The sequence below is a fragment of the Oncorhynchus kisutch genome, linkage group LG23, assembly GCF_002021735.2.
Source record: "Oncorhynchus kisutch isolate 150728-3 linkage group LG23, Okis_V2, whole genome shotgun sequence".
In the NCBI taxonomy this organism is placed as follows: Eukaryota; Metazoa; Chordata; class Actinopteri; order Salmoniformes; family Salmonidae; genus Oncorhynchus; species Oncorhynchus kisutch.
Window position 1 is genome coordinate 5,258,953 of NC_034196.2, and position 26,544 is coordinate 5,285,496.

The 26,544-nt window shown below is 40.8% G+C and overlaps 2 protein-coding genes across 5 annotated transcripts in view; both read left to right on the forward strand.

Moving 5' to 3' along the window:
• The first annotated feature begins 12 nt into the window (after positions 1 to 12).
• On the forward strand, positions 13 to 11,662 carry LOC109877823 (programmed cell death 1 ligand 2). 3 transcript variants are annotated; one of them, XM_020470037.2, is made up of 6 exons: positions 13 to 114; positions 6,396 to 6,455; positions 6,603 to 6,953; positions 7,164 to 7,442; positions 8,147 to 8,275; positions 8,881 to 11,662. In XM_020470037.2, exons 1-6 carry the CDS (start codon positions 57 to 59, stop codon positions 8,955 to 8,957), a joined length of 954 nt encoding a protein of 317 aa, XP_020325626.1. In that variant the 5' UTR covers positions 13 to 56; the 3' UTR covers positions 8,958 to 11,662. The 3 variants fall into 3 exon arrangements, with proteins under 3 accessions (XP_020325626.1, XP_020325628.1, XP_020325627.1); XM_020470039.2 differs by lacking the exon at positions 13 to 114 and adding an exon at positions 4,144 to 4,278; XM_020470038.2 differs by lacking the exon at positions 13 to 114 and adding an exon at positions 4,192 to 4,304.
• Positions 11,663 to 24,040: 12,378 nt separating this feature from the next.
• The window catches only part of LOC109877831 (RAB6A-GEF complex partner protein 1), an 84,383-nt gene continuing 81,879 nt past the window's right edge, over positions 24,041 to 26,544 (forward strand). For both annotated transcript variants that reach the window (XM_031803130.1, XM_031803131.1), the window contains exon 1: positions 24,041 to 24,639. In XM_031803130.1, coding sequence (XP_031658990.1) covers positions 24,499 to 24,639 — 141 coding nt within the window. In that variant the 5' untranslated portion in view covers positions 24,041 to 24,498. The remainder of the gene's footprint in view (positions 24,640 to 26,544) is intronic.

Consider the following 26,544-nt stretch of genomic DNA (forward strand, 5'->3'; position numbering starts at 1 on the left):
CACGAACGCGGGGAGGGAGGAGAAGGCTACATGATGCATCGCTTTTTGCATAATATATGATTGTTATTCATGAAGATCAGATCCAATTTATGACCAATTTATGCAGAAATCCAGGTAATTCCAAAGGGGTTCACATACTTCTTCTTACCACTGTATCTGTTTTCGAGTGCACTTGACATATTCATCATGCAATATGAATTGCCTTGGATCGTATGAAGTGGTAACTTCATTTAGCCAATGTATTGAAAGCTAGACAATGGTAGTTTGACTAGCCAGCTATTGTACATGTCAATGTTGTATTGTATTTCATTAACTAGCTCTCTCTCTTGTCAGTGAATTCACATTTTTAATCAGGTTTTGTCTTATTTCAAGTAACTAGCTGCAGGCTTAAAGAAACATTGAATGATATACTTTGCATAGAAACCCAAATAAAAGCATGTAGATGTGTGTGTGTGTCATGTAGGCTAGAATGGAGGTTTAAAAACGACAGCTGCATATGCGCCAATACATATGGCATAGTTTACTGTACACATTTTTAACCAGAAAGAATAGGCATATCGAAAGGATCCCACCCTGGTCACCAATGTAGCTGACTGATGTAGAGAGAGACAAGGGCCTTAGCATAATGCAATCTAAAGCTTGTGTGGTCCAGAGATGAGAACTCTGGGCTCCTGACAGGGAGATTAGAATTCTCCCCACTGCATGTTACAATAGTAAAATAATCTGTTTTGTCATCTGTTAAACTAATTCTACATAGAATTTAGTCTTTGAGATGCTCAAACAAGCATGTGTATCTGTAGTGGGTGTTTTTCAACTCTAAAAGGCACTAGACTGCGTAAGACAAAATCCACAAAGAAAAGACAACAGGCAAATGCATATGTGGTCCTAATGCCTAAATAGTGACTGCAGGGCTAGTTCAAACTGCAGTAGGATGGTTCTCCTCCCAGGTGAGGGAATCAGCCCATGCTTGGTGAATAGCACTTGGTTGATCTCTGGGAGCGGGACACAGGAGAGCTGAATAGAGAGTGAGAGACAAGAATTGATCAAATAAATCATCAATGTAGCTTGTGAGCTAGAAAAGGAACATCCTGACAGTCTGAGGTAAGCTGCACTGCATTCATCCTACTATTGATAGGGATAATGTGTCATTTCATATTTGGCATTATGAATGAAATCAGTGGGTTACGACTTGATGACTGTATTAGATTTACACTACTTGTCCTATACATGGCTAATTTAGGAAAGGGACCATTTTAACTGGCTTGCTAGTCACCGGAGAACAACAACACAACGAGAGGCAACGATTAAAAGTGTTTCTGTCAATGACGTTTCTGTCCATCTTCTTCCTGTACTGTCTTTGATAGTACCGGGGATAGTACACGAGTTTTGGTTGGTTTACAGGTTAATACTCAGCGGCGTTTGCCTGTCCAACCACATACAGTCAATATATAAATAACAGCTCCTCCCTTAACAGAGATCGATCATCTAAAAACTAAAGCAGATAGCTTGATACGGCCCACCTGAGGTATAATAAGAACAGGGCCCTCCTATAGAGGAAGGTTCATAGGGATAGTCAGATAGCTTTGGTTGAGGAAATGGCGCCCACTAGTAAAGATTATATTATACACTGCTCAAAAAAATAAAGGGAACACTTAAACAACACAATGTAACTCCAAGTCAATCACACTTCTGTGAAATCAAACTGTCCACTTAGGAAGCAACACTGATTGACAATACATTTCACATGCTGTTGTGCAAATGGAATAGACAACAGGTTGAAATTATAGGCAATTAGCAAGACACCCCCAATAAAGGAGTGGTTCTGCAGGTGGGGACCACAGACCACTTCTCAGTTCCTATGCTTCCTGGCTGATGTTTTCGTCACTTTTGAATGCTGGCGGTGCTTTCACTCTAGTGGTAGCATGAGACGGAGTCTACAACCCACACAAGTGGCTCAGGTAGTGCAGCTCATCCAGGATAGCATATCAATGCGAGCTGTGGCAAGAAGGTTTGCTGTGTCTGTCAGCGTAGTGTCCAGAGCATTGAGGCGCTACCAGGAGACGTGGAGGAGGCCATAGGAGGGCAACAACCCAGCAGCAGGACCGCTACCTCCGCCTTTGTGCAAGGAGGAGCACTGCCAGAGCCCTGCAAAATTACCTCCAGCAGGCCACAAATGTGCATGTGTCTGCTCAAACGGTCAGAAATAGACTCCATGAGGGTGGTATGAGGGCACGACGTCCACAGGTGGGGGTTGTGCTTACAGCCCAACACAGTGCAGGACGTTTTTCATTTGCCAGAGACCACCAAGATTGGAAAATTCGTCACTGGCGCCCTGTGCTCTTCACAGATGAAAACAGGTTCACACTGAGCACATGTGACAGACGTGAGAGTCTGGAGACGCCGTGGAGAAAGTTCTGCTGCCTGCAACATCCTCCAGCATGACCGGTTTGGCAGTGGGTCAGTCATGGTGTGGGGTGGCATTTCTTTGGGGGGCCGCACAGCCCTCCATGTGCTTGCCAGAGGTAGCCTGACTGCCATTAGGTACCGAGATGAGATCCTCAGACCCCTTGTGAGACCATATGCTGGTGCGGTTGGCCCTGGGTTCCTCCTAATGCAAGACAATGCTAGACCTCATGTGGCTGGAGTGTGTCAGCAGTTCCTGCATGAGGAAGGCATTGATGCTATGGACTGGCCCGTCCGTTCCCCAGAACTGAATCCAATTGAGCACATCTGGGACATCATGTCTCGCTCCATCCACAGACTGTCCAGGAGTTGGCGGATGCTTTAGTCCAGGTCTGGGAGGAGATCCCTCAGGAGACCATCCGCCACCTCATCAGGAGCATGCCCAGGCGTTGTAGGGAGGTCATACAGGCACGTGGAGGCCACAGACACTACTGAGCCTCATTTTGACTTGTTTTAAGAACATTACATCAAAGTTGGATCACCCTGTTGTGTGGTTTTCCACTTTAATTTTGAGTGTGACTTCAAATCCAGACCTCCATGGGTTGATACATTTGATTTCCATTGATCATTTTTGTGTGATTTTGTTGTCAACACATTCAACTATGTAAAGAAAAAAGTATTTAATAACAATATTTCATTCATTCAGATCTAGGATGTGTTATTTTAGTGTTCCCTTTATTTTTTTGAGCAGTGTATTTTATTCATGATGACGTTTTATTTTTTTATTTCACCTTTATTTAACAAGGTAGACTAGTTGAGAACAAGTTCTCATTTACAACTGCGACCTGGCCAAGATAAAGCACAGCAGTTTGACACATACAACAACACAGTAACACATGGAATAAACAAACACAGTCAATAATACAGTAGAAAAAAATTAAATATATACAGTGAGTGCAATTGAGGTAAGATAAGGGAGTTAATGCAATAAATAGGCCATGATGGCGAAGTAATTACAATATAGCATTTAGACACTGGAATGGTAGATGTGCAGAAGATTAACGTGCAAGTAGAGATACTGGGGTGCAAAGGAGCAAGATAAGTAAATAAATACAGTATGGGGATGAGGTAGTTGGATGGGCTGTTTACAGATGGGCTATGTACAGGTGCAGTGATCTGTGAGCTGCTCTGACAGCTGGTGCTTAAAGCTAGTGTGGGAGATATGGGTCTCCAGCTTCAGTGATTTTTGCAGTTCGTTCCAGTCATTGGCAGCAGAGAACTGGAAGGAAAGGCGGCCAAAGGAGGAATTGGCTTTGGGGTTGACCAGTGAGATATACCTGCTGGAGCGCGTGCTATGGGTGGGTGTTGCTATGGTGACCAGAGAGCTGAGACGTTACTGTTTTATATAAAGGAAAATGTATCTCCAGTCTCATACAATTAGGATTTATTTGTAAAGGGAGGGTCGGTATGGTAATTGTAGTTTAGGTTAATTAGTAACTTTGGCAATAAACAACAAAATTGTCTGGGCAGGGTGTTCCTTTGTAATAGGTTCTTTTGGCTCACTTTCTGTTCAGGCTATTCATAGTAGACTGCTGGGCTTGCCCCATCACTGTAAATTCAGAATTTTTCATTGTAAAGGAAATAAGGGATTTGATCATAGCTACTACTAGGCAACTCGCCAACTTTGTGTCCAGCCAAAGTGAAGGCATTTCACATGCACAGTCACTATCAGGAAACTGCATGACTTGGGGGGAGGAGAATTACAGTACGGGAAGTAGATAGGAATATAAATACTGCTCTACATAACAATATATGTTACAGCTGTGATATGATTATGAAAGAGCTTCTGAAGGAACAAGAAATACTTCTATTAAGGTAGAAGACTGCATGTACTGCATTTAGTGAGTGCTGAACTTCATTTTGTTTGTATGCCAACATACTTGGCTGAATTGCTTTTATTTTAAAAGGTGGTGGTAGATTATCTCCTGAGATGCTTCTAAAGTTATCTTTAAGTTTATGCAAGTAGGGTAATAATGGTCTAGTATCTTTTTTTTTTAAATCCATTATATTTTTTGATGACTTACTCAAAGGCATTCCCAAATCCACTATTCTCAGGTTAAATACAGAAATGCTATTGTTAAGTTTCAATATCCCCTCTGCTCTGCTCTGCACAAATCTTTTTCATGTTTGTTTACATATATATTTTCCATGGTATATTATTGTGCTGTGATATAGTCTTCAAATCGACTATATCTCTTATCCAGATTTTATATATATCTAATATTTTTTTGATAAATTGTTTTATTATATGTTCAAGCAAAAGGCAGAATAAATCATTGGACAAATAACAATTAGAATGTCAGCACACCCCAACATATTTTTGACCAAGTGTGTGTGTGTGTGCGGGCATGCTGACTCATACCAGTATGGTCTAATCATGAGGTTGCCTGTCAAGTTCGAATGATGACTGTGCATTAAATGTTTGCAACATAACAAGAGATTCATAAATATAGTGTATTCAAAAAGTATTCAGGCCCCTTGACTTTTTACAAATGTTGTTACGTTATAGCCTTATTCTAAAATTGATTAAATACCAATTTTCCTCATCAATCTACACACAATACCCCATAATGACAAAGTGAACACAGGTTTTTAGAAATGTAAAAAAATAAAAAACAGATACCTTATTTACTTAAGTATTCAGATCCTTTGCTATGAGACTTGAAATTGAGCTCAGGTGTATCCTGTTTCCATTGATCATCCTTGAAATGTTTCGACAACTTGATTGGAGTCCACCTGTGGAAAATTAAATTGATTGGACATGATTTGGAAAGGCACACACCAGTCTACATAAGTTCCCAAAGTTGACAATGCATGTAAGAGCAAAAACCCAAGCCATGAGGTTGAAGGAATTGTCCGTAGAGCTCCGAGACAGGATCGTGTCGAGGCATAGATCCGGGGAAGGGTACCAAAAAATGTCTGCTGCATTGAAGGTCCCCAAGAACACAGTGGCCTCCATCATCCTTAAATGGAAGAAGTTTGGAACCATCAAGACTCTTCGTAGAGTTGGTTGCCCCGACAAACTGAGCAAATCGGGGGAGAAGAGGCTTGGTCAGGGAGGTGACCAAGAACCCGATGGTCACTCTGACAGAGCTCCAAAGTTCCTTTGTGGAGATGGGAGAACCTTCCAGATAGACAGCCATCTCTGCAGCACTCCACCAATCAGGCCTTTATGGTAGAGTGGCCAGACGGAAGGCACATGACAGCCCACTTGGAGTTTGCCAAAAGGCACCTAAAAGACTCTCAGACCATGAGAAACAAGATTCTCTGGTCTGATGAAACCAATGCCAAGCATCACGTCTGGAAGGAACCTGGCACCCTCCCTACAGTAAGCATGGTGTTGGCAGCATCATGCTGTGGGGATGTTTGTCATGGGGTATTGTGTATAGATTGATGAGAAAAAACGATTTAATCCATTTTAGAATAAAGCTGTAACGTAACAAAATGTGGAAAAGTCAAGGGGTCTGAATACTTTCCGAATGCACTGTAGGCCCATATTCTTTTTCCTTTGGATCACCAGTTGCTGACTCGCTAGAGAACAAGCTCAGGCCAGCCTTATAAAGATGTAGGATCTTCATTTGATCACTCTTGTTGCTGAGCATTTTCCTGCTCAGCAGGAAATGAAAACTTGTAGTGTATTTCAGTTTTTAAAAGGCTTCTAAAGTTTAATTTCCACTTTGAAATTTCAGACTTTATTTGCCCTAACGAAAAATGTGTCAACCCCTACAAAAATGTCCATTCATTACAATCCACATAATACTTCACATTTCCTGTTGCTGCAGGATTATTTTCCTGCTGTAACAAACTGGCTCCAATTAAGGTCCGACATCTGTACAGTCATTTTGGTGTGTTCTATTTAAATAGACTGACTCATAATTCCACTTACAAAAGGTTGTGGTTGCAACATTTCAAATGTTTTCTCTCTTCTCTAGTTAGAATGGAGCAGACCTTTCTTTTGGTTTTACAAGTAGTCTTATGGCCCACTCTTGCAGGTAAGTTATTGATGTTTTTAAGTACTTAATGAAATACAATACAATAGAGACTCAGGGCCACATTTTGTTTTTTGTTTGTTTAGTTCATAGAACCCCACCCCCACCCCCCACACACACACACAACTCCCGTTCTCTCTTTCCACACAGCCTTGTTCACAGTGGAGGTGGACAGTCCATTCCACGTGGCAGAGTTCCGCGGTGTAGTCACCATGGGTTGCAGGTTCCAACCTGGGGGCCAGGGCCCAGACTTGTCAGTGATATGGCATCGCATCTGGCCTCCTCCAGTTGTGGAGGTGTACAGGCTGGAGAACAGACAGGAAGACCTCACTTCCCAGAATCCCCAGTACCGTGGCAGGGTACGATTGGTGACAGAAGAGATGACCAATGGGTGGGCCAAGCTAGAGGTGTCCATGCTGAGGATCAATGACTCTGGGACCTACCAATGCCTCGTGGAAATGGCGGGAGCTGATTACAAACAGACAACTTTGACTGTTAAAGGTCAGTCATGAATCTGTCAGTGTAACAGAACATTACTCTAGGCTAATTCTAATTTCCAGTCTTTCAGTATTGAGTAAGAAACGTTAAACTTTTTTTAAAATAATTGTGGTAACACTTTAAGTTGCTCGTAAAACTAAGTAGTAATGCTGTAATTACACTTTATGTTCATGTTGTTGCATAGTAAAGTTTTTACGTTCATCTGTCTTTTAGCCTCCTATAAAACCATTGTTAAAAGCATGAAGAGGCGTCGGGGGGATGAGGTAGAGCTGGTCTGTGAGTCTGAGGGCTATCCTCTGGCCACGATGACCTGGAAAGACAGGAGTCTCGGGAACATAAAGTCCAATGACACCACTGTTAGAACTCCAGACCAGCTGTTCCAAGTCACCAGCACGATAACAGTGAAATCCTCTGACAAAAACAACTACACCTGTGCCTTGGTGGAGGAAGGGGAAGTTCCAAAGGGTCAATCAGCCAGGTTTGACATCCCAGGTATGATGTGCATTTTGATCACGTTTGATAACCCTTTATTTGAAGGGTACCTCAATAAGGACTTCATAACACATTCATAACTCATAAATAACACATGAATAAGCTGCTTATGCACTGCTTATAAATGCGTTATCAAGTCCTTATGTAGGCACAATGTCTGGCCTCACACCTCTTGCTTGACACCAATACCCTAGAAATGAGACTCCGTGCCATTGGACTGACTGCACAAGGTAATGGAAACTAGGAGGTTATGGTGAGGCCTACACTCCTTATTTATTTTACCGTTGAGTGTAGATGTGTTGTTGATTTAAAAGGTGCTATAAATGGGTGCATTCCTCAGTGATCATGGTGTCAAAGCGTAATATTTACCCTTCCATTCAACAAAACACATTTGTAGGAGTTCTACGTCAACGCGGGAGGGAAAAGGCTTTAAAGATGGCAATGGAGATGGTGGAGATAAAGAGCATCCATCTTTCCATGAAAACCAAATTTCACATTTCACTGTTGGTTAAGATTTAGGGAAGTTCTTTTCGCACCGGCCTGTCGGGTGTAAAATCGGGTTATTTCCAAAATGCTTGTTTGTGTTTTGAACTTCTCACTGAGAACATTTGCAACTTCTTGTTATGTATTATGTGCTAGATCAGCCAAATATGTTTGATGATGCAAAATAACATTGTTAGCCTCTCAATCTTTTTTCTTCACAGATGAAATAGACCTACCACCAGCAATGCATAGTAAAAGTAAATGTGACACCCTTTCTATTGCATTGGGCACATCACTGACTGTGGCCATGGTCATTGCTGCTGCCATCTTTGGCTATCGCAGACGGACAGGTAACTTTTCTGCTGTTCTTACTTGATTTGCACACATTTCTGTCTCAGGTTTACTACAAAGAGTTTCCATTTTTTGTTGGTTGCTGAGAGAGAGACTAGATGATGTACTGTAACCTCTAAAGGTGTAGAGATGCTGTTGAGACCAGAATAATCAATGAGATGGTGTTTTTCTGACTCATGATCTTGTGACACTGACTTAGCATGTGAGAACATGTGTGTGTGCACATTCTAAACCTATCCGAACTGCTAGGTGTGAAAACACCCCCACAGACACGCTTTCTCTTTTTGTGTCAGGGGGATTTTACGTGTTGTAAAGTCATGTGGGTGGTTTCTCAATATAGGACTAGTCATTCCTTATATTTAGAATAGTTCCCTATCAATCTTTTGGTTAAATCTTTACGGTATTGCATAGTATTTTAAGACTGCGTGTTAAAATGAGTTAGAATCAGGAAAGTCCCAAACTGCCTTTGACAGTAAATACGAGACACTGACAAATCCAGTTACTACTTAGTAAGTGATAACTGTAGTAGGTAGAGCAAAATATCTCTTGCAACATGGAATGGAACCATTGTAAACTATACCCTGCTTTATCTTTCTGCTCACAGGGAGGCCCGGGGATCCCAGCACCCCAAGCACTAACACCCTCCTGGCTCAGCAGAGATGGGACCTGGACCCCTTTTAGTGTCTAGCAGCTTCAACTGGCCCTGGTGATAAACTGTCAGAGGGTCACACAGATGACCTGCTCCAGGAGGTCGTAGAGAAGGAGCTTGTCAGGACTGTGCTGACGCTCCTCATTGAGACTGTAAACTGTGTGCGAAGGACTGAGAGCACAAAAGGACTCATGCACGCACGTACACTCACATTGACTCTGTCAGATAAAGTTGAATCATGTTACATTTACTGATACCTCAAGGGACATGTTTTACGTTTCTATGTTAACACATTTCACATTAGTTTTGATAACAACAAACCACTGATAATTGTGCTTATACCCAGTGGCGATTTTAGCATGTAAATCTTGGTGGGGAAAATGCCACAATTTTTTTTATGCATGCCAGCAAAGCCACAACGATACACAACACTAAACAATACATTAATTGCACTGTAATGGTGACAAACGGTGCCCACAAACTGTTAGGGCTTACATAAGCTGTCCCAACAGCGGAGCTTAGCTTTCAGCACCATGGAGTGACTCCTTACCACCGCTACACCTGGCTATCAGTAGAGCCTCGTCTGGCAGCGAAACAGTTAATTCAGCCCCATTTACTGACTTTTTAAAAACTTAGCTGATATGGCTGACTTTCTTAAACAAATGTGGTGTCTACTCACCCCTTGTGGATTTGCGTAAGTCGATAAGAACCTCATTGTCCTTTTAATAGTAACGAACTCCAACATGAGTTTTGAATTTTGAACCATACACAAACATTATGACATCGATGTTCAGTAAACTCATAATGTTTGTTCTTATCATTAACACTTCATTCTAAGTGCAACAAACGAGCTGCGACGAGGTAAGCCTTTCAGTTCAGCACTTTCAAAATGGACACCAACAGAAATTCAGATTGTGCGAGACATGCAGTTAGCCTAGCATTTGAAGTATTTTATTTGGCCTATGTGGTCTAAAAAGGAAGGAAAATACAATCATAGACAATATACCGACACACTGACAGCCAAATGACCCTTGTGACCCAAACCAAATGACCCTTGCAATATATACTGGAAAAATACTTTTTTTCAACTTTTTGTTGAAAACAAATATTTGAATGGGAAGAGCCAGTCACTGGCAAACAGTGTTTACAGACCTAAAAACACATGAGCTCATTTATGCAGAAGCACACATGATGTTTTTGGATTCACCATTGATTGTTGTGCTATGCTCACTTGAACAGGAAGGTGGCACGGTGTTCCTTCATGTGGGAAAATTTTGTAATCAAAGGTGCTTTCAAGACAACTGGCAACACCGGAAAAAAACTAGGTTGAATCATGACGTCAGTGATCTTCAGGTCGGTACTCTAGTTCCCGGCTTGGAATTCTGAGTTGGATGACCGTTCAGATCGTATTTTCCCAATCTGAGCATGTTTTTTTCTAAGTTTCCAGTTGTCTTGAACTCACTGAAGTCTGAGATTTCCCAGTTCCGAGTTTCCAGTTGTTTTGAATGCAGCAGAAGTCATGCTGGATTGACATGGTCAATGTATTCAACCTTTTCTGGCCCATGGTGTTGCGTGTGAATGTTTGTCCTTTTAAGCTTGGAAAAGACACAATTTCACACAGATGTTTTAAATCCTTAAACCCAGACTTGGACCACACACCCTGTCCACTGAATAGCAGGCAGGGGAAGCAAAATAGTGATTGCTTTGCAACGCTTGCAGTTAGCTACTGATTCCTTCCCAACCACTCGTTGAATTTGCGATTTCCGACTTGTTGTATAATGGTATGTCCAATGGCCGATTAGCACCGATACCTTTTATCTATAATTTATCTTCATATGAAAAGGATTTGACCATACATTGTCGAAGTGATTCATGATGATAACTGCTTGTCTAGCAACTAGCTAAGATTTTGAACATAACATCAGTTCATTCAAAGCTATAACAGATTTAACAGAATTTTATCTGTGCCCAATGACCTTGAGCCTTCGTGGATGGGCACTTCTAATGTAAATCTATGGCAGCACCCAAGGGGGCTAGAACTGCCTAGCTCTCCCTGTAGATTCTGCAGCGACGTAGTGTCCCCATGAGTGACAGAACACTGAGCCAATCACGGCGCAACTAGAGAACATTGTCAATGCCTACGCTCTGTATATTCCTCTGGCCCACACTCCACCACAGAAAGCACTGAGCTAGGCTGAAACAATTGCATTTTGGAGCTGCCTTACTCAAGAAAAAAAACATGTTTGTAGGCTGCTTTATTAACTCTATGTGACATGAATGAATGACAAAACCATTTTTTAAATTGCTTAACAGGTGGGGCTCAAAACAGGTGGGGCTCTGCCCCCTCCTGCCCTGGATGACGGGTCGCCACTGCTTATACCACATTTACTTGCTGTATATGCTGTACCTATGTATAATACAGAGATAATGACATGTTTATGTAGAGATGTCCCATGTTGGGGGATGATATTGAAAAACCAGTTCACCTCCATGCTCACCATGAAACTCCAGAAAGCAAATGAGTGATTTCAGCCACAGGTTTAGTATTGCTCATATTAATGCAGTGATTTACAGTACCTCAAGGATTTTATGCTGTTTGATACTCATTCGCTGACCACACAGTTTCATTTTCAGTCCAATATACCATTTCCTGTAAAACAAACTGTCTAAAGACAGCTGTGCTAAAGCAAGGAAATGCTCTTGATTTTTCCCACAAAATAAAACATTCAGTCATCAACTCTGCTCTTCTTTTTAATTCCCATAATATAACATTGTAAAACAACTGACACATGATGTGCCTTGATAACTGTTTGCTGTTTGTGACAGTATGCTTTGCTACACAAGGAAACACAATGATTTCCCAGTATCTCCACTCTTTGAGGATCTTTTCCTTATTGATGTGTCTTACCTCAGATATCAATGTCTTTCTTCTGTTGTCTCCAATGTATCTATTGTTCTACTGTGGTGTTAAATAACATACGCCATTAGTTTGGAAGGGCATTTTTCAGAAGGGTCCCAATTAAAATGCTCTCTTTCCTCTGCATTTCAAACAAATGAAACAGTGTGCAGTGAATTACTGTTGTTGCATTAAACTAACAACCAAAGTATGATTATCCTACTGAAAGGTCTGGTGGTTTCCAGTGCCTCTGAACTCCACTGTGTAGAGCACCCATTAGTGGTCATTACTCATTATTACAATGCTCAGCTCAAAATGGGAGTCAAGCCTGGGCTTCTGAGGCTAGAATAAATCAAGAGTTATTTGTGTAATGTATGTGATGTTGATGAATATATGCCGAGTATCATCACATAAAAGCTTGGTAGTCAGGAAGCTCATACGCCAGCAATGTAACAAATCGACACGAGTCATCAGATCTAATCTTAAATACATATATGATCTATTTTATGTTTTGTTCACGCCTGTAGTGTCCAAACTGTTTGGGCTACAAACCCCACTATGGAAAGGGGAGACTCATGAACAACAGTGGTTTTCTCCATTTTGCTCTACATCACGGGACTCGTCTGAAAGTAACCTGTTTTAAAAAATTATGGAGGTAGTTTTGTGCCAACAAAAATAGGGGTTAAATATGTGTCCAGAAAATTGAAATATTTCCTGAGCTTTCATATATTTTCTTGATATAGGACAGACATTTCTTACAAATCTTATTCATTACAATACATTTTTTGACTGTCGGTTTTACCATTTATGTGTTGTTCAATTCATTTCACTGCATTTCAATATATTTTTGGGGATACATACAGGGGTCAAATAGCTAAATGAGCCTAAGTAGAGCACACTTTTTTTCTGATGTCATTTCTCAAACAAAGTTTGTACTGATGGATGCAGCCTATTGAATATCATTGTAGAATAAGCCTATGCATAAAATGCATCCTCCAATTGCAAAGATTTCATCTGCCCACACATACAGTTGAAGTCGGAAATTTACATACACTTAGGTTGGAGTCATAAAAACTTGTTTTTCAACCACTCCACAAATGTATTTTTAGCAAACTATAGTTTTGGCAAGTCAGATAGAACATCTACTTTGTGCATGACACAAGTCATTTTTCCAACAATTGTTTACAGACAGATTTTTTCATTTATAATTCACCGTATTACAATTCCAGTGGGTCAGAGGTTTACATACACTAAGTTGACTGTGCCTTTTAAACAGCTTGGAAAATTCCAGAAAATGATGTCATGGCTTTAGAAGCTTCTGATAGGCTAATTGACATCAGTTGAGTTAATTGGAAGGGTACCTGTGGATTTATTTCAAGGCCTACCTTCAAACTCAGTGCCTTTTTGCTTGACGTCATGGGAGAATCAAAAGAAATCCGTCTAGACCTCAAAAAAAAAAATGGTTGACCTCCACAAGTCTGGTTCATCCTTGGGAGCAATTTCCAAATGCCTGAAGGTACCACGTTCATCTGTACAAACAATAGTATTCAAGTTTAAACACCATGGGACCACGCAGCCGTCATAACGCTCAGGAAGGAGACATGTTCTGACTCCTAGAGATGAACGTCCTTTGGTGCGAAAATTGCAAATCAATCCCAGAACAACAGCAAAGGACCTTGTGAATATACTGAAGGAAACAGGTACCAAAGTACCTATATCCACAGTAAAACTAGTCTTATATCGACATAACCTGAAAGGCTGCTCAGCAAGGAAGAAGCCACTGCTCCAAAACCGCCCTAAAAAAGCCAGACTACGGTTTGCAACTGCACATGGGGACAAAGATCGTACTTTTTGGAGAAATGTCCTCATGTCTGATGAAACAAAACTAGAACAGTTTGGCCATAATGACCATCGTTATGTTTGGAGGAAAAAGGGGGAGGCTTGCAAGCCGAAGAACACCATCCCAACCGTGAAGCATGGGGGTGACAGTATCATGTTGTGGGGGTGCTTTGCTGCAGGAGGGACTGCTGCACTTCACAAAATAGATGGCATCATGAGGCAGGAAAATTATGTGGATATATAGAAGAAACATCTCAAAACATCAGTAAGGAAGTTAAAGCTTGGTTGCAAATGGGTCTTCCAAATGGTCAATGACTCCAAGAATACTTCCAAAGTTGTGTCAAAATGGCTTATGGACAACAAAGTCAAGGTATTGGAGTGGCCATCACAAAGCCCTGACCTCAATCCTATAGAAAATTTGTGGGCAGAACTGAAAAAGCATGTGAGAGCAAGGTGGCCTACAAACATGACTCAGTTACACCAGCTCTGTCAGGAAGAATGGGCCAAAATTCACCCAACTTATTGTGGGAAGCTTGTGGAAGGCTACCCAAAATGTTTGACCCAAGTTAAACTATTTAAAGGCAATTTTACCAATTGAGTGTATGTAAACTTCTGACCCACTGGGAATGTGATGAAAGAAATTACATCTGAAATAAATCTCTCTACTATTATTCTGACATTTCACATTCTTAAAATAAAGTGGTGATCCTAACTGACCTCAGACAGGGAATTTTTACTTGGATTAAATGTCAGGAATTGTGAAAAACAGAGTTTAAATGTATTTGGCTAAGGTGTATGTAAACTTCTGACCTCAACTGCATTGTCAGAAGAAAAATTTATATTTTTAATCCGGAGCACATGGTTATTCATGAAATATATTTCTTTACATTTTTCCGGTGAAATGTCCAAACTGCATGCCAATCATTTGATCTCAGTCAGTTTCATGGGAATATTAGATATTTTACGTCAGTGCGCTAAATCAGGGTCACACAGAGTGTTTATTGGTAGTCTTAAACATATGTACTTTGAAACAAAGGTATACACTTCACACACGGTTATGAGCTTTAAAAAAGTAGACACATTTATCATGTCAGATATAGAGTTAAAATGTATTCAATTTAGACTTTGCATCCCAATATTAAACTTTATATACTGTGCATTCGGAAAGTATTCAGACCCCTTCCCCTTTTCCACATTTTGTTATGTTATAGTCTTATTCTAAAATGGATGTAATAAAACAAACTCCTCATCAGTTTACACACAATACCCAATAATGACAAAGGAGAACAGGTTTTTAGAATTTTTTGAAAATGTACAAAAACGTAAAAAAACATACCTTATTTACATAAGTATTCTCAGACCCTTTACAATGAGACTCGAAATTGAGCTCAGGTGCATCCTGCTTCCATTGATCATCCTTGAGATGTTTCTACAACTGGATTGGAGTCCACCTGTGGTAAATTGAATTGATTGGACATCATTTGGAAAGGCACACACCTGTCTATATAAGGTCCCACAGTTGACAGTGCATGTCAGAGAAAAAAAAACAAGCCATGAGGTTGAAGGAATTGCCGGTAGAGCGTCGAAACAGGATTGTGTCGAGGCACAAATCTGGGGAAGGGTACCAAAACATTTCTGCAGCATTGAAGGTCCCCAAGAACACAGTGTCCTCCATCATTCTTAAATGGAAGAAGTTTGGAACCACCAAGATGGTGGTCACTCTGACAGAGCTCCAGAGTTCCTCCGTGGAGATGGGGAGAACCTTCCAGAAGGACAACCAACTCTGCACTCCACCGAACCTTTATGATAGAGTGGTCAGATGGAAGCCACTCCTCAGTAAGTTATATGACAGCCCGCTTGGAATTTTCCAAAAGGCACCTAAAGGACTCTCAGAACATGAGAAACAAGATTCTCTGGTCTTCATGGCTTGGTTTTTGTTCTGACATGCACTGTCAATTGTGGGACCTTATATAGACAGGTGTGTGCCTTTCCAAATTATGTCCAATCAATTCAATTTACCACAGGTGGACTCCAATCAAGTTGTAGAAACATCTCAAGGATGATCAATGGAAGATGAGCCTTCCAACAGGACAATGAGTCTAAGCACACAGCCAATACAACACAGGAGTGGCTTCGGGACAAGATTCTGAATGTTCTTGATTTGCCTAGCCAGAGCCTGGAATTGAACCTGATCGAACATCTCTGGAGAGACCTGAAAATAGCGACGCTGTGCAGCGACGCTCCCCATCCAACCTGGCAGAGCTTGAGTGGATCCGCAGAGAAGAATGGGAGAAACTCCCCAAATAGAGGTCTTTAATCGCTGCCAAAGGTGCTTCAACAAAGTAGTGAGTAAAGGGTCCGACTACTTGTGTAAATGTGATTTTGCAAGGTTTTTTAATATACATTTGCTCATTTTCAAAAAACGGTTTTTGCTTTGTCATTATGGGGTATTGTGTGTAAATTGGGGGGGAACAAATGTAATACATTTTAAAATAAGGCTGTAACAAAATATGTAAACATTTAAGCAGTCTGAATACTTTCCGAATGCACACTACATCACAAGACTGAAATATAACAAAACCGTTTGATATAGAAACACTGGACGTCCGGCATTTTAATTTAATTTAATTTGAATTAATGATGAAATTCTGTAAAAAAAATAAAAAATACATTCCACCCATGAGGCCACTAGTGGGCGATTTGACATATGACTTCAGGAAAGGTCTACACCTTATGGTGTTAACAAACTATTATTCTTTCTTTTATATCCTGCCGAGTTGGCCACACTGAGGTAATTTTCCAGAAATATTTTTACCAGCTCCGTATATTCTCAATTAGAAAAAAAATAGGGAGCGCCGCTCCTCCGACTACATCCCTAGTAAACATTTACCATGACTGGCAGAATACCCACTATTTGCCCTTTATCAACACAAAACCACGTCAGCCCATCCTCTTTATATTTACTGTACATTGTGTGCAGTCAAATATCAGAAACTGAGCTACGTTTTTTTGCACGTCTTTTGCAGGGTTTATTATATAAACTATTCGATCCGAGCCAAATTCCCTCATCTGCTTACATGCGCCTCCCCTTTATCAAGTTTTTTTGGTACTTTCTTTATTAACCTGGTCTCAGAACATTTCGTATTATTCCATACGTAAATCGAGGCACTCGATTTGTGTGGTATATTATGTTTGGTGTGGTTACATAACACAGATTGTGACTAAAACCAAAAGCAGGGTGTTTTTTTTGTTTCGCCGACCAAGCAAGGAGTTTTTGCATGGAGGTCAATGAGAGTGTCGATTTTGGACAACAACAAGAATGTATGGCCTATTTGCTACTTATTTGATCAAATAGAAGTTTCGTGGTGCTTACGTTTTTATCAGTGTACTGATATACAGTAAGTAGGACACGTGACATCCCAGCATCTTTGGGAAAAATCGCGGTGCAGTCCTGCCTCTCCTCATTGGTTTATAGAAGCAGGTACCCACGTGCCCTCTCCTCATTGGTTATACCCACGTGGGTGACTGAAAGACGAACGAGGTCAGTGGCGGTAATGCACCTAATTTATGAAAGTTGCCAATCGCAATATAAAGTCCAGAGAATAAAAAGCCTGGGAGGAGAGAGGACTAGAAACGATTCGGTTGATCGTTTTATGTGTGGATTCATTGTCGGTGTAGAGGACCTTGTGCATTTCAGGTAAAATAACAACTCAATGTTTATATCACAGAACAAATTAGCTAGCAACAGCAAGTTAGCAGGTGTAAACCCATACATGTGTAATGCTTTTCGACCTGTCCCCAAATTAATGTAATTGGTTCAGAGTTTGTTTTGATATTTTAACCTGCGTGTCGTGATCGCGTTTGGTGTGGGGGGACAAAATAAATGTATGTACGATGGCGCAGCAGCCGGTTTGGGATCCGTGTCTGCAATCTCCAAATATTACCATCAGAGAGCAGCAATGAGCCATTCAAATCTGAAGTTCACGAGAAAATGAAGTCAGATGTCAACCTCTCGTTCGACGCAAACTTCCCACCGGGCGGGGGAACCTATGTGAAGTAGCCACAATAAGGATTAGCCACAATAGTGGAATTTACGGTCGACTTCAAAATAAAAGTGATGGAAATGGCTACAAATAGTTACCATCGTGTCATTTGGACGAGATAATCCTAAACAAATTTGGAACGTTATATAAATTCAACAAAAGACAATAGTTACTTTGAAAATGTTATTTGACAATATTTAGAATCGCACTAGGTGTATTAGACTTCAGAATTGCATTGGGGGCATACTTATTCCACTATACAGCCTTACCTATGGATTGTTGATCAATGAAATTTGTATTTTATTTCACCTTTATTTAACCAGGTAGGCAAGTTAAGAACAAGTTCTCATTTACAATTACGACCTGGCCAAGATAAAGCAAAGCAGTTCGACACATACAACAACACAGAGTTACACATGAAGTAAAACAGTCAATAATACAATAGAAAAATAAGTCTATATACGATGTGAGGTGAGATAAGGGAGGTAAAGGCAGAAAAAAAGCCGTGGTGGCGAAGTAAATACAATATAGAAAGTAAAACACTGGAATGGTAGATTTGCAGTGGAAGAATGTGCAAAGTAGAAATAGAAATAATTGGGTGCAAAGGAGAAAAATAAATACAGTAGGGGGAGAGGTAGTTGTTTGGGCTAAATTATAGATGGGCTATGTACAGGTGCAGTAATCTGCTCTGACAGCTGGTGCTTAAAGCTAGTGGGGGAGATAAGTGTTTTCAGTTTCAGTGATTTTTGTAGTTCGTTCCAGTCATTGGCAGCAGAGAACTGGAAGGAGAGGCGGCCAAAGAAAGAATTGGTTTTGGGGGTGACTAGAGAGATATACCTGCTGGAGCGCATGCTACAGGTGGGTGCTGCTATAGTGACCAGCGAGCTGAGATAAGGGGGGAATTTACCTAGCAGGGTCTTGTAGATGACCTGGAGCCAGTGGGTTTGGCGACAAGTATGAAGCGAGGGCCAGCCAACGAGAGCGTACAGGTCGCAGTGGTGGGTAGTATATGGGGCTTTGGTGACAAAACGGATGGCACTGTGATAGACTGCATCCAATTTGTTGAGTAGGGTATTGGTGGCTAATTTGTAGTTGACATCGCCGAAGTCGAGGATCGGTAGGATGGTCAGTTTTACGAGGGTATGTTCAGCAGCATGAGTGAAGGATGCTTTGTTGCGAAATAGGAAGCCAGTTCTAGATTTAACTTTGGATTGGAGATGTTTGATGTGAGTCTGGAAGGAGAGTTTACAGTCTAACCAGACACCTAAGTATTTGTAGTTGTCCACATAAGTCAGAACCGTCCAGAGTAGTGATGCTGAAATGGGGTATCAGTGAACTCCGTGACACCCACAGAACACAACTGTGAAGAATTTATACCAATATTTGCATCGTAGCTCAAAGTGCGGGACTCTGAAAGCACTGAAGTTTTAGTTGATTAATTCGACCATTTAAAAAAAAACAAGCACACAACTTGAAAAAGCCATACATGCACATGAGTAAATTCATCGAGGATATCACACAATAAAGTCTGGGACTTATTTCCATTGTGGTCCTCTTGAGACACTGTCTAGGCAAGATCGAGCACGGTTGAACACAGTTTGACAGCGAGATAATAAAAACAAAGAGGAAAATCTATTTCATCATTGCAGTTACATCATAGGGTACATGCATATGGGCACAGCAGACATCCAACAGTTTAAAACTTTTCTTTTTAAAGCTGCCCAGAGAGGACGTCGTTTTTGTGGGCAGAGGCAACTCATTCCACTCTGATGCTCCAGTATACAAGAAAGTACCATTCCCAGCATTACGCCTGAACCTGTATAAGCGCACATTAGCAACACCTGATCTGGGGCTGTGATTGTGTGCATCCCTAATATGGGGAAAGTAATCAGTTAGATATCTGGGCGCAGAACCATAAGTACTCCTGTAAACCAAATCTAATCTGAAACACCCTAGCCTCAACAGGCAGCCAGTTCCTGAAAGTAACTCCTGCCAATGTGAGTACGTAGACGTACCTTCAATACTACCCTGATCAGCTTATTCTGGGCTATCTGGAGTAGAGGTAGATTTTTTTTTTTTACGCCGATACCGATTTATTGGAGGACCAAAAAAGCCAATACCGATTTATTGGAGGACCAAAAAAGCCAATACCGATTTATTGGAGGACCAAAAAAGCCAATACCGATTTATTGGAGGACCAAAAAAGCCAATACCGATTTATTGGAGGACCAAAAAAGCCAATACCGATTTATTGGAGGACCAAAAAAGCCAATGCCGATTAATCTGCCTATTATTTTTTTTTTGTAATGACAATGTCAACAATACTGAAAGAACACTTATTTTAACTTAATATAATACATCAATAAAATCAATTTAGCCTCAAATAAATAATGAAACATGTTCAATTTGGTTTAAATAATGCAAAGACAAAGTGTTGGAGAAGAAAGTAAAAGTGCAATATTTGCCATGTAAAAAAGCTAACGTTTAAGTTTCTTGCTCAGAACATGAGAACATATGAAAGCTGGTGGTTCCTTTTAACATGAGTCTTCAATATTCCCAGGTAAGAAGTTGTAGGTTGAGGTTATTATAGGAATTATAGGACTATTTCTCTCTATACCATTTGTATTTCATATACCTTTGACTATTGGATGTTCTTATAGGCACTATAGTATTGCCAGTGTAACAGTATAGCTTCCGTCCCTCTCCTCGCCCCTACCTGGGCTCGAACCAGGAACACATCGACAACAGCCACCCTCGAAGCATCGTTGCCCATCGCTCCACAAAAGCCGCGGCCCTTGCAAAGCAAGGGGAATAACTACTCCAAGTCTCAGAGCGATTGACGTTTGAAACGCTATTAGCGCGCACCTCGCTAACTAGCTAGCCATTTCACATCGGTTACACCAGCCTAATCTAGGGAGTTGATAGGCTTGAAGTCATAAACAGCGCAATGCTTGAAGCATTGCGAAGAGCTGCTGGCAAATGCACGAAAGTGCTGTTTGGATGAATGCTTATGAGCCTGCTGGTGCCTACCACCGCTCAGACTGTTCTATCAAATATCAAATCAGACTTAATTATAACATAACACACAGAAATACGATCCTTAGGTCATTAATATGGGGCGGCAGGGTAGCCTAGTGGTTCAAGCGTTGGACTAGTAAGGTTGCAAGTTCATATCCCCGAGCTGACAAGTTACAAATCTGTCGTTCTGCCCCTGAACTGGCAGTTAACCCACTGTTCCTAGGCCGTCATTGAAATTAAGAATTTGTTCTTAACTGACTTGCCTAGTTAAATAAAGGTTAAAAAAAATACATTTTTAAATATGGTCAAGTCCGGAAACTATAATTTCAAAAATAAAAAGTGTATTCTTTCAGTGAAATACGGAACCGTTCTGTATTTTATCTAACGGGTGGCATCCATAAGTCTAAATATTCCTGATACATTGCACAACCTTCAATGTTATGTCATAATTATGTAAAATTCTGGCAAATTAGTTAGCAACGAGCCAGGCGGCCCAAACTGCTGCATATACCCTGACTCTGTTGCACAGAACGCAAGAGAAGTGACACAATTTCCCTAGTTAAAAGAAATTCATGTTAGCAGGCAATGTTAACTAAATATGCAAGTTTAAAAGTATTGATTTTAAGAAAGGCATTGATGTTTATGGTTAGGTACACATTGGTGCAACGACAGTGCTTTTTTCGTGACTGCGCTTGTGATAAGGGAATTGATATGTTTACGGTAATGATTAAAGAATTCCATCCTGAAACATAACTATTTTATTATTAGTTTATGTAACATGAATAATTAAAGTGCTTAAACGTAAGTCCAATAAGTTTCAGTAGAGACAAGTGAGGGAGAGAAATGTGTGTGTGACTAAGAAAATACAGAGAACAATTAAACTGTGTATGACCTGACCTGAGAAATTTACGTCAGGAAAGGGAGTCCCATCAAGGTCCCTCTAAACTGCCAGCTTGGTAGTGATAAACAGTGGTGAGAACTATGGGGAAGGATACATCCCACCTACTGTCTGTGTGTAGGTATGTGTCTAAGTAGGGAGGGAGTGAGTTATAAAATTACATGTTCTTTGTATTTTGACTTTAGAACGTTCTTGTGAATAAACCTTAGAGACCTTTTGAATAATTTGAGTCTTTACCCTAATTATTATTAAACACAGGGGCTTACAAGCCTCGGGAATTAGTCAAAGCTTTAATAAGTGTTAGTTATTATCATTGGGATTAAATTCTCGTGACAGCTTGTTAAATTACCTGTTTGGCGAAGGAGGCAATAATTTATCATTGAATCATTAACAGGCACCGCATCGATTATATGCAACGCAGGACAAGCTAGATAAACTAGTAATATCATCAACCATGTGTAGTTAACTAGTGATTATGTTAAGATTGATAGTTTTTTATAAGATACGTTTAATGCTAGCTAGCACCTTACCTTGGCTCCTTGCTGCACTCGCATAACAGGTAGTCAGCCTGCCACGCAGTGTCCTCGTGGAGTGCTATGTAATCGGCCATTATCGGTGTCCAAAAATACAGATTGTTCTGAAAACTTGAAATTGGCCCTAATTAATCGGCCATTCAGATTAATCGGTCGACTTCTAATCTGGAGCTTCCCCTTCAGAAGCTTCGATAAGCCCCCAAACGAGGAAGTACTAGCGTGGTCAAAATGGCATTGAATGAGGTCAGTGGCTAGCACACTCATGGAGTCCTTATCAAGCAGATTGGACTTTCTAGCCTAAATGTTCATCCTGGCTTTAACCTTCCCTAGCACTTTAGTGGCCATGCTCACACCTCCTAAGCTTCCATCATGGATGCATCCCAGGTAGCTAAGAGGTTTTTGTAGTGAGTCACATTAAGCTTACCAGTCAACCTACTATGTGTATTGGGTATTCATATTGCACTGTACAGCCTAACCTATGGATTGTGGATCAATAAAATTGGGTATCAGTCTACTGTGACACCCACAGAACAAGTGTGAAGAGTTTGAACAAATATTAGTGTCGTAAGGCTGTACAGTGGCTTCAGAATCCCACAATAAGAGATACAACACCATTTGTTTATACTCTTCAGTTGTTTTCTGTGGGTGTCACTGAGTAGACTGATACCCCATTTGCTTCATCCACAATCTATAGGTAAGGCTGTACAGTGCAATAGGCTGACTGGGAAGCGTATTTCCTACAGTCAAAGTTCCACAATAAGAGCTATGATGCTAATATACGAAACAAGCATATAAACGCAACGTGTAAAGTATTGGTCCCATGTTTCATGAGCTGAAATAAGAGCCCAGAAATTTTCCACACACACAAAAAGCTTCTTTCTCTCAAATGTTGTGCACAAATTGGTTTACATTCCTGTTAGTGAGCATTTCTCCTTTGCCAAGATAATCCATCCACCTGACAGGTGTGGCATATCAAGAAGCTGATTAAACAGCATGATCATTACACAGGTGCACCTTCTACTTTGGACAATAAAAGGCCACTCTAAGATGTCTCCAGTAGTGGAGAGCATGCAATTGGTTTGCTGACTGCAGGAATGTCCACCAGAGCTGTTGCCAGAGAATTTCATGTTCATTTCTTATGGTAAGCACCGTTTTATAGAATTTGGCAGTACATCCAACTGGCCTCACAACTGCAGACCACGTGTAACCACAGCAGCCCAGGGCCTCCACATCTGGCTTCTTCACCTGTGGGATCGTCTGAGACCAGCCACCAGGACAGCTGATGAAACTGAGGAGTATTTCTGTCTGTAATAAAGCCCTTTTGTGTGGAAAAAACTCATTCTGCTTGGCCTGGCTACACAGTGGGTGAGCCTGGCTCCCAAGTGCCTAAGCCATCCCCTGCCCAGTCACTTGAAATCTTAGCAATTTACTTCAATTGACAGATTTCCTTTAAATGATCTGTAACTCAGTAAATCATTGAAATTGTTGCATGTTGCATTTATTTTTGTAAAGTATATATGTGTAAACACTTTACAGTTGTGTTCTGTGGGTGTCACTGAGTAGACTGATACCCCATTTCTATAATCCATAGGTAAGGCTGTACAATGAAATAAATATTCCCCCAATGCAATTCTGAAGTATAATACATCCACGGTGCACTTTCAACAGATTTTAAAAAAAATGATGTTTTTCCATCAATTTATAACTCATTATTGTATTTTGAATTTATATATCAAATCTCTAACCTTGTTTAACATAATCTATTCCAAATATGACATGATTCCGCTATTTTTAAACATTTGCATTCATTTCAGTGAGGGACTTTTATTTAGAAGGCGAGCCGTAAATTCCAATATTGTGGCTAGCTTCACATAATAGGTGGGCAGAGAGGCATGGGATAGCGAATCGGACCCAGGATAGCTAGCTAGAATCGATAAAGATGGCGACAGCGAGAGACACCGAAGATAAAATTATTATCGCTAATAAAAATAAGACATATTTATTCAGATAGGTGCAGAAAGGATACCTTTATAACAAAAATATACGGTTGCATTTTGTTTTTAACTTAAACTCCCGACTGCGCAAGCGATTTGTTTTCAGAGGAGCTCCACAGTTCTATGTCAAGTTAGCTGTGTTGGCTAGCTAGCCTGATTGGATCTCAATCGCTTATGGATTTCTAGGATCAGGACGAATGTCGTTTGACTGAAAATCGACTTTACGCGGGATTGAATTAGCTACAAATTGTTCATGAACCGATTGGATAACATCGTTTATTTTACGTTGGGAACATAGCCATTCCGCTGGCCCGGTGACACGGAGAGTGTCGAGTCGGAGTGCCTGACCGTCATGTATTTTTTAACTGGCTGGCCCCGGAGGCTACTTTGTCCACTGAAAAGTGAAGAGGAACCGTTTCATATTCATCCCAACTCACAGAGGTTTTACTTCGCTGTGTTGTCAGAGACTCAACTAAGCATCTGGTTTAGTCGGGTAAGCAACGACCTAATCGCCGATGAGCTGGGTAACCGCTACCTAGCAGTTGTTAGCCAGTTAGCTAGTAGCTCGCAAGCTAAGTTTTGTCTGCACACTGGTTGCCTCGTCACCGACTTTTATTATGGCATGGTATATTTAGCTAGCTAACTGTCATGGCTATCATTGCATACAGGGACTTGGAAGAATGTTAGCTAGCTGACGTTTAGTAGCTGGCGCAACAAGCATCAGCTGTTTTGGCAAAAGTACTAGCTAGCTAAGCTAACGTTGCACAAATCATGTACTCAGTCCAGTATTATATTAAAGTATGTAACGTTACCAAACTAACGTTGGCTAGCAGTCGCTAGCTAGATAATAAGTACATTGCCAATAACTCAAAATGTTGAGATTTGCCATAATATTTAATACATTCATGTAGTTTAATGAGGATTAAGTAAGGGTGATAATTAATGAACTCGCTACTGTCCAAAGTATTTAGCTATGCTGGCTTCTGTAAGAGCTGCAAATCAGAGCTATAATTTGGTGTACCTAATTCAGCATTAAAAGCCATGTTTATTTTACTCCCCTTAACACCCTACCATAGCTCTGGTGCAAATTCCTTCACCGTCACTGGGTGCCCCATGAAACTATCTTGAGTCGAAGGAGATCATTGTTATGTATTTAGCTATAACAATGTAAATTAGAGTTCCAGTGAATTTGAATACCTCCATGTGCGTCATTCTTTTCCCCCATTCCTCTCATATCATCATGCTACTACAAATATCGCAATATCCGATATAATCGTTTTATGTTGTTAATGACTAAATCATTCCAGACTGTGCGATGTCTGCTTATTTACGATATTATATTCGCATTTTCGTTAAATAATTTTAGTATGGGAAAGGAATGCTTAGTTAATTATTTTAGACTTCATTTTCAACATTGTTACCCCTTAACTGATAAAACTGCGTAGTTTTGATTTCTAAAGCTTAAATATAATCATGCACATCACAATCTATCTTCTAGCACTTCACAGTATACCGTCAATGTCAACATGTGCAAATAGTTATGTCAGCCCAGGTGTAAAATTAGCTCTGCCTCCGTGACTAGGCTGCACAAGAGTGTAAAAGCAAGAGTACTGCAAATATATCAGCTGTAAAATAGAATTGGATGGTTCTGCATTACATCATTCGTATATAGTGTAAATCTAGGCCAGTATGTATTTCCCTGTCTTTACAGGAAGTATCCTGTTGAGCTTCCCAGTTTCTTATTTTCTCCAGTGGCCTGAACATAAACTGTGAGAAACGGTAGAGAATGGACAGGATGTCCAGGAAGGGACCACACAGGACAGGAATGTGGGTGCTGCGATAACCCTAACTTAGTGGCCGGTCCAGGCCCCCCTTGCCTTCTGTCTGCTCTGCATGCCTTTAAGTGTTTTAAAGCAGCCAGGCATGTCCAGTCCAAGACTCAAGGCCTCTTTGAAGGTCAGCCAGCCTGACTGAACTAGGCACCAAAGCACAGCTCTAGGGCTATCTGATCTATAAGTCATGTCAACCTCAACAGCTGGGCATGAACTGATCCCATAACGGATAGTATATAAAACATTCTTTTATCTACAGTTTAAAGCTCAGACCTGATAGTCCCTTTCCACCAGGAGTTATCAGGTCTGAGCTTGGCACTTTCCTAGTCTCCCAAGTTGGATTTCTGCCCCCGGCCCCATAAATGGAACACCTCTTGCACACCTCAGTACTAGTTTCCTTCCTTCCTCCATGGGAGCAGTTTCCCTCCATGGTAAACTCTCCTACTTCCTGCTCCTCCCGGCCCATAAATGGAACACCTCTTGCACACCTCAGTACTAGTTTCATTCCTCCTCCATGGGAGCAGTTTCCCTCCATGGTAAACTCTCCTACTTCCTGCTCCTCTGTC

Bases quoted from the DNA above. Each gene is read 5' to 3' on its own strand.
- LOC109877823 (XM_020470037.2), top strand. From the start codon at position 57: ATGATTGTTATTCATGAAGATCAGATCCAATTTATGACCAATTTATGC. The intron at 6,456-6,602 runs GTAAGTTATTGA...CTTTCCACACAG, and splicing joins CTTATGGCCCACTCTTGCAG to CCTTGTTCACAGTGGAGGTG. The intron at 6,954-7,163 runs GTCAGTCATGAA...TCTGTCTTTTAG, and splicing joins GACAACTTTGACTGTTAAAG to CCTCCTATAAAACCATTGTT.